Here is an 11564-nt window from a genome sequence, read left to right as displayed (position 1 = left end):
GTTTTAAAGCAATAACTGAGAAAATGACATGAAGGCTGTGTTGACCAGTTTGATGGAAGTATTTCAGATTGCATGTGAAAACCCTACACTGTACCCCAGAAGTGCATTAATGTACATAGTTATCATTCAATAAAAAAAAAAAAAGAAAGGTAACGGCTGTGTTCAGATGATGCATCTCTGAGTTGTTTATTCTTCTTTTATTAATATATTTAATCTTTTTTCTGTACATCTCCCATCAATTCAGCATTGGTGACCAGATAGGGACGGTGTCTGTTTGTCTGGGGTGTCACTTTTGCACTGGTTTTGTCTTCACCATGTTTATAGGTCAGATAAGAACTAGAGGAGTGGAGGAATGCCCAGGGCCATTGTGTCATGTCTTGCCACTCTGGGTGAAGTTTCCCAGCCAGGTGACCTGTGTCCTCTCCTCAGGTGCTGATAGGAGACGTGGAAGATGCCATCTGCCTCCATGCCTTTTACTATGCCATATGGAAGCGCTACGGTGCCCTCCCTGAGCGGTATAACTGGCAGCTGCAGGCCCCTGATGTTCTCTTCTACCCGCTGAGGCCTGAGTTGGTGGAGTCCACGTACCTTCTCTACCAGGTACTAGAGGGCGCTCAACAGTGCTTTGTGTGGAAACGCTGGGAAGACTGTAGCCTCTGGTTCTTCATCGACTTTTGCTGACTGATTTAGAATTATGTGGTTCCTAATGACTGTGAGAGAGTTACCAGCTGCCTGTAGTCTTGTTAGTGCTCAGAGCCATTCCTGGCCTCACAGGACAGAGAAGGTGTCTACAGGTAAATATGTTTGTTCATTGTTTTTTTTTTAAAAGAGGGACTGTTTAGAGTGCTTCCAGAGAGAGTTGGAAGTGGATCCCTCTCATACGGGAGAGAAGGTGAGAGAGACATCAAATACCTTTTTTTAAAATTTTTTTAATTTTTTTTTTTTTTTTGAGACAGTCTCACTGTCACCTTCGGTAGAGTGCTGTGACGTCACAGCTCACAGCAACCTCAAACTCTTGGGCTTAAGTGATTCTCTTGCCTCAACCTCCCAAGAAGCTGTGACTGCAGGTGCCTGTTACAATACCCAGCTATTTTCTTGTTGCAGTTGTCCTTGTTGTTTAGCTGGCCTGCGCTGAGTTCAAACCTACCACCCTCGGTGTATGTGGCTGGTGCCGTAACCACTGTGCTACAGGCACTGAGCCCTCAAATACATTTTTAACCTCACATTTTGCAAAGCTGAATCATGTCCCACATCTTTAAATATTTTAAGAGGAAGATTTTGTTCTCAGGTGTGTTCTAAATTTATTTGATCAAAAACCCCTTTTTGGGGACACAATTTTGTACCATTGTCCAGACCAGGCTATGGAACCCTGGTCTGTGTAGTAATTACTCAAACAAAAAGAAAAATTTTTTTCTTGTTTGTAAGGGAAATAATCTGTTATTCATCTGAATGCCCATTTTTGTTTGTTTTAAAAAAATAAAAGCAAACATACAGTGTTCATCTTTCATAAAATTACTTTAGTGGCAGAGGGAACGTCACTGTAACTGTGAAATGTCTTTTCCCTGACGGTTGAAGCCAGATCCTTACACTTCTGTGCAGGCCTTACACATTCATGCACACTGACGACCTCCTCCCTCCATAAACACAGTAGCAGAAGCTGCCAGCTTTCTAAGAAGCTGCTTCAAGTGCCCTCCACAGGCCTATAGCAGACTCCCACCGTGGGTAAGCCTGGGCAGGTGGAATGTGACTTTCACCAGCTGTGGTGGTAGAAATTGTACTGTGGTTTGGATTTATTCAAAATTTTTTGCCTTTTTTTTTTTGGCTGGGGCTGGGTTTGAACCCGCCACCTCTGGCATATGGGACAGGTTCCCTACCCTTTTGAGCCATAGGCGCCACCCTTCAAAATTTTTTTATACTGCATTTTTGCCATTTGCTTCTAGTTGGAGAAAGGGGAAATCATGTGAACCAGTATGTTACTTATGCCTAATGACAGACCTCATGAGTTTTAGGGAATCTCTCAAAAAAGGACAAGATGATATCCTTGTGTCTGGGCCCGTGTAGAGCAAGGCTGGGCACACCCTGCGGTCAGCCTGCCTGCTGCCCTCCGAACTGCCCTCTGAGCGCTCCTCTTGAGCTTAGTCCTGTTGCCTGTGAATTTATCTCTTTGTTTCTGTCAGTGCTTCTTTGCTATTTTCAGCTTCTTTCTCACATTGGCTAATTTCTTAGGATCTAGAGAATTCTTGCATTTCCCGGCTTTACCTTTCCATGTCATACCCTGTATTCTTTTATTTATTTATCTATTTTTTACAGGGCTTTCTTTTTTTATTATTATTATTAAATCATAGCTGTGTACATTAATGCAATCATGGGGTACAATGTGCTGGTTTTATATACAAATTGAAATGCTTTCATCAAACTGGTTAACATAGCCTTCATGGCATTTTCTTAGTTATTGTGTTAAGACATTTATAGTCTACATTTAGAAAGATTCACATGTACCCTTGTAAGATGCACTGTCCCACCAATTGCCCTCCCTCCCCCCTCCCCCCTCCTCTCCTCCCTTTTCCCTTTCTTCTTGGGCTATAATTGGGTTAGAGCTTTCATAAGAAAGCTATAAATTGGTTTCATAGTAAGACTGAGTACATTGGATACTTTTTCTTCCATTCTTGACCTGTGTTCTTTTAATCCAGAGATGGCTAAGCTTATAGCTGTTTGCTTTTGCTGCTGCAAGTTGGTACTAGGCATAATCAAAGGTGATTCCTAACTTTTAAACTGCTTGTTGGGCAATAGGTTTATCTTCCCAGGCAATTTTTTTCCCCCTAACAAGATCATGTTCCAGAAGGGTCAGAAGCCCAAGGACTGACTTCTTAGGGTGATTGGAGGGGAAAGTGTGGAGTCCTCCTTTAGATACTTTCAAAAGCCTTTGTTCCCATTAGCCTTCCTCGTAGTATTGTGATTGGAATGGGAGCAAGGTCCTATTTCCTGTGCCTACATCTTGAGTTTCTGGAGAGTTCTGAGGCAAGATAGAAACTGGATTTGTTTTCTGATATGCTGCTGTCATGGTGGGCATGGTTTTATTTCTAACCATGATGGGGCTCAGAAAACCAGAATAGTGAAGTGTTGTTTTGCCCTGGAACAGATTGTCTTACTTTGATCAGAAGTAAACAAATTATAGGTATGCTTTGATGGGAACTGATGGAATATCTGAGTCCTTTAACCTTTGTGACCCTGCAAGATAAAGTGCATTGGGCCCCTGTCTTCACTTGGCTGAATCCCTCTCCTTGGGGAATCCCTACAGTCACCATGGTGTTTGTTGATGGCATGTCTTCCAAGCCCGTGCTGGATCACATTCTCTCATGTTCTCTCTAGGCAACCAAGAATCCCTTCTACCTCCATGTAGGAATGGATATTCTGCAGAGTCTGGAAAAGTACACAAAAGTCAAGTCAGTTTTCTAAGTTCCTTTTCTTTTTCTGTCAGCCACCTTTGATTTACTTTGAATTGTTCTGGGAAAATAATGTCCTACTTTGCATTTGAATTATGCAAAAGCTCATTAATGTTAATTCTGTAGGGAAATTATTTACCTTTTGGCGTGTTGGAATCTTTCTATTATAGTGGGAATTGCCTTTTTGCCCTTGCCCCTTTTTTTTTTCCTGTGAGGTTCTAGAAGATTTTGTGTGTGCTTTTAAAGTAATTTATTTCCCCTAGTTCTATGTACACTAAACTGGAAAGTACAGAAAATTACAAAGGTAGAGTATTTTCACTGTAATCACATATAGGGGTAATCATAGCACTAAAGTATATATACTTATAATTTTTTCATATATTTGTATATATGATGTATGTATATATGTATATATCAAAAGCATACGCTGTATTTCAATTATGTGACCTCCTTTTCTTTACCCACTATCTCATATTTTCTTATAAAATACTATTTGTTTTTTTTTGAGACAGAGTCTCACTTTGTCACCCTTGGTAGAGTGCCATGGCATCATAGCTCACAGCAACTCTTGGGCTCAAGCAATTCTCTTGCCTCAGCCTCCCAAGGAGCTGGGATTATAGGCACCTGCCACAACACCTGGCTATTTTTAGAGACAAGGTGAGGCCGGTCTTAAACCTGTGAGCTCAGGCATTCTACTGCCTCAGCCTCCCAAAGTGCTAGGATTACAGGCATGAGCCACCATGCCCAGCCAAAATACTATTTTAAAATACCAAGATAATAAGTGAATTTTACAAATACTGGCACCAAAAATTTTTATTTATTTATTTATTTTTGACATAGAATCTCACTCATTCTCCCTGGATAGAGTGCCATGGTGTGGCATCATGGCTCACAGAAACCTCAAACTCTTGGGCTTGAGCAATCCTCTTGACTCAGCCTCCTGAATAACTGGGACTATATGCACCTGCCACAATGCCCTGCTATTTTTTCTATTTTTTTTAAAAATAAAGATGGTGTCTCACTTTTGCTCAGGCTTGTCTTGAACTCCTGAGCTCAAGCAATCCACCTGCTTCGGCCTCCCACAATGCTAGTATTACACTACCTGCCTCAGCCTCCCAGAGTGCTAGGATTATAGGAGTGAGCCACCACACCCTGCCTAAATAGTCAAAGCGCTTTTCAAATAATTTTACAAACAACTCAGGCTAAAAACAGGATAGCCCACCCATGTGAACATAGTTTATTTTTCATATAAAATGATTTGGTTGATTATACTGTTAAGAAGATAGTTCTGCTATCTTAAATGAACCAATTAGAAGGTGAGGCGGAGGCCAGGCAGGACTGACTGGACGATTGTCTTATAGATGTGGGTATGCCACACTGCATCACGTCATTGACAAGTCCACAGAGGACCGGATGGAGAGCTTCTTTCTCAGTGAGACCTGTAAATATTTGTATCTGGTAAGTGTGTTGCAAGATCAACATGGGAATATTTAGTACTGCTTGGAACAAGCATCCATGCAGACTGTTGGCCTAACATGTTTCCTGGCACAGTATGGGATGCATTCCCAGGGACACAAGCACTGTCAGAACAAAGGGTATTGCTGTCTCCCTTCACGATTTCCAAATTATGGATTAGCCATTTTTCAAGTAAACAAAGAAATGTACTTTGAAATGTACAAATTGTGTGAAGTGCTGGTAATGATCCGTAGAGGACCGGGGTCAGTGCAGAGCCCTTCCTCACCTTTCGTGGTGACTATGATCCTGGCCAAGACCCACAGCTCAGCTGCCTCTTTCCATACACACATCCTTGGACAATCACTTGTGTTGGGGGTGTACAAGAGAAGAAAAAACTTCTGGACATGAAAGGAACCTTTCGATCACCTGGTCAGCATTCATCATTTCCCTCTTGGAAACTAACAGCCTATATGGAGAGGTCAGGTGACTTGCCTGAGGTCTTGGGGTGACGGTGGTAGAGCTGAGGCATGAGCTGTGGTCTTGACTCTCTGTCCAGTGCTCTTTCTACCTTGGTGGTCTGCCATGTTTCTGTAGGTGTCTGTGTACTTGGGGCTGCTCTCCTGCCCTTACCACTCTGGATGGCTGCATATAAAAGAAGGCTTCCAAAAGCCCAGGGGAGTGGGATTCCCTGGTTAAGAAACAGTGTGGTGACTGAGAACTTGGGCTGAGGTTCCGAGATCGCAGCTGTGATAAGTTGTGTTACTCAGTTCCGTGGTTCCCAGGCCTAGGATAGGTGGGTCAGAATAACCTGGAGCCCTCTAATTTGGAATCTTTAGAATAAGTGGCCTTCAGAATAGGTGGAATCTGTTTTTGATAAGTACCTCCAGTGATTCTGTGCAAGGCAGGTTTTGGAGCTACTGGCCTAATCCTTTAAGGTGACTCTTTTGTGTATGGTGTGACTTTTCATAGAGGACCACAGAAGAGGCGGGTCTACCAGCAACCCGTAGGGTCCCGCCAGTGGGAAGACAGCTGTCCTGATGTCAAACCCTCAGTGCGCAGTGATCGTCACTGTCAGTGCTGGGGGCTCACGTCAGCTGGAGAGGCTCTCAGAGCCTGGCCGGGTATCTCCATCTAGCAGCCACTGGTGTCAGGAGGACCTGGCAGGGCAAGTTTGGGAGTAAAGGAAGGAGACCCCATGGAGTGTCTGAAGGGAAAGAACACAGAGTTGGGGGAGAAGACCTGGGGTGCACCCCATTCTCCTGTTACTGTATGAATATTGACAAGCTGCACAATGCCAGTTTTCCTTGTCTGTGAAGTAGTTCAGATGACCAAATAAGGTTTCTTCCATCTCTTAGGATTTGTTTCTAAGTATTCATTCACTCACTAAACTCCTGCCTTCTCCTGCCCTGCCTCGTCTGGTATTGAGTTAGGGGCTCTTTCTAGATGTGCCTGCCACACCCTCTTTCATTCCATATCAGGTACAGTTTAGGGAAAGGACTCCCTCCTGGCCACGGCTTCCTCGGAGCCTGACCCACATTGAACCCAGCCTATGTTCTGATGTAAGAAATGAACTGACTTGTTGGCAAATGTGTCAAGCCTTGTGCTGGGCCCTGAGGATAGGGTGACAGATAAGATGTGTGCTTCCTCTGTGGCATTTATAGCTAGGGGTATGTGTGTGTGTGTGTGGGGAGAGGGCAGTGGCTACTTCTAGAATTCCAGTCTGAGACGGGAGCATAGGGGAATCACCAGTGAGTCTTCATAGACAAGCTGTTTGGCTTTTAGCTGTGGAGTTCTGAATCTTTAAGTCTGGGGGGGATGTGTGCAGAATGGGGCATATTTAGGGGTGGGGCAGGTCTCGGCATCCGAGGTGATTCTGCCTTGCCACTCAGGCCGGGAACTGTGGTTGTCAGTTGATGCCAGTGAGAAGCATAAAACCCAAGCAAGTTCTGCAACCTGAGTAGCTGGGTCACACTCCTGTGAGTGAGTTCCAAACTGTTATAATTACTGAATATATCTTTTTTCTTCTTTTTCTTTTCCTCTAGCTGTTCGATGAGGAGAATCCAGTACACAAATCTGGAACCAGATACATGTTTACAACAGAGGGACACATTGTATCTGTGGACAAACATCTTAGGGAATCACCCTGGAAGGAATTCTTCTCTGAGGAGGGAGAGCAGGACCAAGTGGGAAAGTCCGTGCACAGGCCTAAATCTCACGAGTTAAAAGTTGTCAACTCCAGCTCCAATGTGAGTTGCTTTTTCCACTGTGGAGGCAAAGATAATACCCCTAACTGCCCTGTCATTCAGAATTCCTGACAGAAAATTGATGGCACACTGAGATGGGTAATTTGAAGTTTCATAAAGAGACCACTTAGTAGTGTAGTCGGGGTGTGGGGAAACCACAGAAGCAGTGGTGACATTATTGCTCCCGGCTGCAGAGGCCAGCAGTGGTCAGAGGAATCTGGAAGGAGGGGGCCTTGTGGGAGCTCCTGTTCTTTAGTGACCTTGCCAGAGGGAGCCAGCAGAGTCAGTACTCAGACCCTCCCCCTTCCTCCTGATCTGCTGCAGCTTCTCCTTGGCAGCCCCACCGGAAGCCAGGTGGGAAGGGGGCTATTGATATAATCCATCAGTGGATATGGAGGGGCAAATGGGAGAGATTCAGCAAAACTACCTTCCAGGGCGGCGCCTATAGCTCAGTGGGTAGGGTGCTGGTCACATACACCGAGGCTGGCGAGTTCAAACCCAGCCTAGGCCAGGTAAAACAACAATGACAACCGCAACAACAACAACAACAAAAATAGCCGGGCATTGTGGTGTACTCCCAGCTACTTGGGAGGCTGAGGCGAGAGAATTGCTTGAGCCCAAGAGTTTGAGGTTGCTGTGAGCTGTGTTGCCACGGCTCTCTACCCAGGGCCACAGCTTGAGACTGTCTCAAAAAAAAAAAAACTATCTTCTAGCAGGAGAGAGAAGACAAGCAATCAGAGTCATTATGTCTTTTAATGAAGATCTTCCCAAGTGTAGCAGGTACCCACTTGCATTTAAAGTAGAGCTTCACTTAGTACCCCTAGGTTATCCTGATGAGCAGTGGGAAGTCCTTGTATCCCTAGTGGAAGTCCCAGGTAGTTGCAGTGATTTTAATCAAGTAGGATGGTTTAGAAGATAAGGAAATACGGACCCATGATCAGTCAGTCTCAGATCTTGTTATCTCACAATGCCTCAGTTGTTGGGAGTTTGGCCACCTCCCCACAGACCTCTTGCCTTGGCTGGGGGTGCCCTTTCATCCCACTGTGCTTCCACACTTTCCCTCGGTGCCCTGTGGAAGGCCCTTCACCATCAGGCTCTGGACTAAATTGACAGGCTAGAGCACAGAAAAACCCCTACATTCCCATCAGCCCTCAGAGTGTCGGTTATGTGGACAAATCGTAATAGAGATGGAGGGGCAAGGAGAGTGAATGAGAGGAGAGTCATACTAGCCAGCACTCCATCATGCTGTTGTATGCCAGCACTGTTCCACGGGCTGAGCATGTCAGCTTATTTCCTTGCCATCGCTAGGGGAGTTACTTTTGATATCCGCATTTTACAGATGGGGAAAGGGAGGAATGGAGAGTTTCACATGGTACAGCCTTCCGGTGGAGCCAGGATTTGGATCCAGCCCATGTCTTCTCTTTTAGGAAGGAAATACCTGTGACCTGCCACCCTTGCTAATAGGTCTGGTCCTGTTGTGCCAGGCACTGGATAAGGCTCATCAGAGGGAATCCCAGTTCTACACAGGCTCATGGCCTGGTGGGGAGACTGATCCTACCTGGATCTTTGTCAGGAGTGCTTTTTTTTTTTTTTGAGACAAGAGTCTCACTATGTCACCCTTGGTAGAGTGCCATGGCATCATAGCTCACAGCAACCTCAATCTCTTGGGCTTAAGTGATTCTCTTGTCTCAGCCTCCCAAGTAGCTGGGACTACAGGTGCCCACCACAACCCCTGGCTCTGTTTTGGTTGTAGTTGTCATTGTTTGGCAGGCCTGGGCTGGGTTTGAACCTGCCGGCTCCAGTGTATGTGGCTGGCGCCCTAACTGCTGAGCTACAGGCACCAAGCCAGGAGTGCTCTTGAAACAAAGAGGGAGTGATCCGCCAGGGGAGCTTTAGAAGGGGTTCACTGAGGAGGTTACATGTTAGTAGACCCTTAAAGGAGGAGGCGCTTTCCAAGAAGGGATGTTCAGGCAGAAGGAACAGAAGCTCTTATACAAAAGCAGAGGTCAGGGTGGAAGGGGGAGGTTGGGACCAATGGAAAGACCTGCCAGTCTTGATCTTGTTGGGGAAGGGGAGCAGGGTGTAGAGAGCCTGAGTACAGAGCCCAGGGCAAATGTTTCCTTAGAGAGGCAGTGTGTAATGGATGTGTGGGGCAGCTGCTTCTAGGGATAACACCCTGGTTCGTTCTCAAGACCTACATAGCCTTTGGTGGGGGGAAGGCCTTTAATTAAAAAAAAAAAAAAAATAACCACGTTAAACACTTAGAATTTAACAGTGAATGAGAAGGATATAACTCAGATAAACCACAGTATTTTTAAATAGCTGAAATACTTTCTGAAATCTGTGTGGATTAAAGACCCACAGGATTAGCCCTGGCTAAGCACTTGTTGTTATGTCTTTTACCCTTCCTGGATCTCCCATTTCCTTACCTGTACAGTGAGCACATTAAATTCTCTCCGTGGTTTCCAACTGGCGATGATTGTGCTCCTCAAGGTACAGGAGTACCTTGGACAGTGCAGTGCTCGGAGACCTTTTTTTATGGTTACAATTGAAGGGCAGGAGTTGCTTTTGGCACCTAGTGGTAGAGGCCAAGGATTCTGCTGACCATCTTGCAGTGCCAGGACAGTTCTGGCAGCAGGTGCCTGCTCCCAAATATCAGTGCTCAGGGTAGGAAACCCTGCATTAGGCCATCCAGCCATAACTCCTGAGAGATGAACACGTGGTTGTAATTCAAAGTTGACATTTTCCCTCAATTTTGTCTTTCTAGTGCAATCGTGTTCCTGATGAGAGGAGATACTCTCTGCCCTTAAAGAGTATCTACATGCGACAGATAGATCAGATGGTTGGCTTGATTTGATCTCTTCCTCTCTGTGCGGCCTCCTCAGAAAGCAGACCTAAACGACGGAATCCACACCAGACCAAAATCCAGTCTGAAGTCGAAAGGGGTGGATGTCTGGCCACTGATGATGGCGTAGGCAATTCTGTGCAACTCCTCACCCACATCTGGTTAATTCTTGAACACTTCTGTGTTCCTTTCCCATTCAATAAAATGCCTGTTTTTTTCCCTAAGGGTATACTTTAAAATGAGAAGGTATATGGAAATTGGCTTCTATGACATGCTGATGTTATTAAGCACAATAGATGGAGCACCTGTGGGTTGATGTTCACAGCTTCATACTTTAGAATCTAAGGCTCTTTACTTTTCAGGCACCTGCTATACTGCAGTATTACTGCTTTTTTATTCTTTATTATTACTATTTGTTTTTTTGAGATGGGGGGCTCACTGTATTGCTGAGGCTGGTCTCTAACTCCTGGGTTCAAATGATCCTTCTGCTTCAGCCTCCTGAGAACCTGGGACTAACAGGCTTATGCCACCTAGTCAGCTAGCTATTTCTTTGTTAGAGGATTGAGAATGAAATTTCCTTCCAAAGGGGTCTAAGGTTCACTTGCTATCCCTGCTTAATTGCATTGAAGGTGTCATCCTTCCTTTTATTGGATAATTGGGCTCACCCGCAGATATCCAGCCATGATTTTGTATCACATCAGAGAAAAACATCATCCAGTTATTCATTTATCCCCCAAATAATCTTCACAGTATTAAAAATTATTTGCTTAATATAATGGTCTTACCAGAATCCTAACCGCTATTCTCTTATTATGTCTGGTATAAGAGCTTAACTAACAGACCTTTTGGATGGCATTTTGCAGCATTTGTTTTTGAACCTGAACATACCTGATGAACTCCCTTGGTTCCAGAGCCAGGTGCCTTTTAGGGAGAGAAAAATACTGAAGATTGTCTGAGCTTCCATCTTTCTTGTATTTCCTAACCAAGGATTCGATGATATTTGTGTTAGAGTTTTGTTTCCTGTGTGTAGTGCCAATGAGCTAAGTCAGGGAGAAAAAGATCAGATGACTTTCTAGCATCCTTGAGCCATTTTTCTGTGTAATACAGGCTTTAGAGTAGTGCCTTATATGGGTTTTGGTTTGGGCCACTGGATGTCGAAGCTACTGCTGTGGTATCAGCAGGCTTGTTTGGTGTTGCCACATGTTGGGACCAAAGTGACAGGGGAAGGTGGGGGGTGGGGTATTAGTCAGTTAGGAAAATCCTGGAAATTGCTTAGCCAGTCCTTGCCTTTCAAACTGTTTAGTAAGCACGTGGAAGGAGGAACTTGTACTAAAATGCGTTTTTATTTTTGTTATCATTTCCTTAGCCAGAACAGAAGCATCTCTCTTTGGTCCTACACTGATACTCACCAACTACTCATACAAGGCAGAGCTGGACCTGACTCCTAGTCTGACTGTTACGCATCATCATAGGTTGAAGTGCGACCCAGTAGATAAGAGTGGGAGGAGGAAATCTAAAAAACCTCCAACCTCACATAGCATATTTTTCACCTGCCACTATTTACAGAGTTCAGATGAT

General features: G+C 44.7%; 1 protein-coding gene across 1 annotated transcript in view; it reads left to right on the top strand.

Moving 5' to 3' along the window:
* The window catches only part of EDEM1 (ER degradation enhancing alpha-mannosidase like protein 1), a 35614-nt gene extending 25389 nt beyond the window's left edge, over window positions 1–10225 (top strand). The window contains exons 8-12 of the mRNA XM_003785476.3: window positions 430–600; window positions 3370–3443; window positions 4805–4901; window positions 6941–7144; window positions 9909–10225. Of these exons, the coding sequence (XP_003785524.1) occupies window positions 430–600; window positions 3370–3443; window positions 4805–4901; window positions 6941–7144; window positions 9909–9998 (636 nt within the window). The 3' untranslated portion in view covers window positions 9999–10225. The remainder of the gene's footprint in view (window positions 1–429; window positions 601–3369; window positions 3444–4804; window positions 4902–6940; window positions 7145–9908) is intronic.
* The last annotated feature ends 1339 nt before the right edge of the window (window positions 10226–11564 follow it).

The sequence above is a fragment of the Otolemur garnettii genome, unplaced genomic scaffold (assembly GCF_000181295.1).
Source record: "Otolemur garnettii isolate 467f Iridium unplaced genomic scaffold, OtoGar3 scaffold00015, whole genome shotgun sequence".
NCBI classification, from domain to species: Eukaryota; Metazoa; Chordata; class Mammalia; order Primates; family Galagidae; genus Otolemur; species Otolemur garnettii.
The sequence above is the reverse complement of the archived record's forward strand: the minus strand, read 5'-3'. Positions and strand labels throughout refer to the sequence as shown.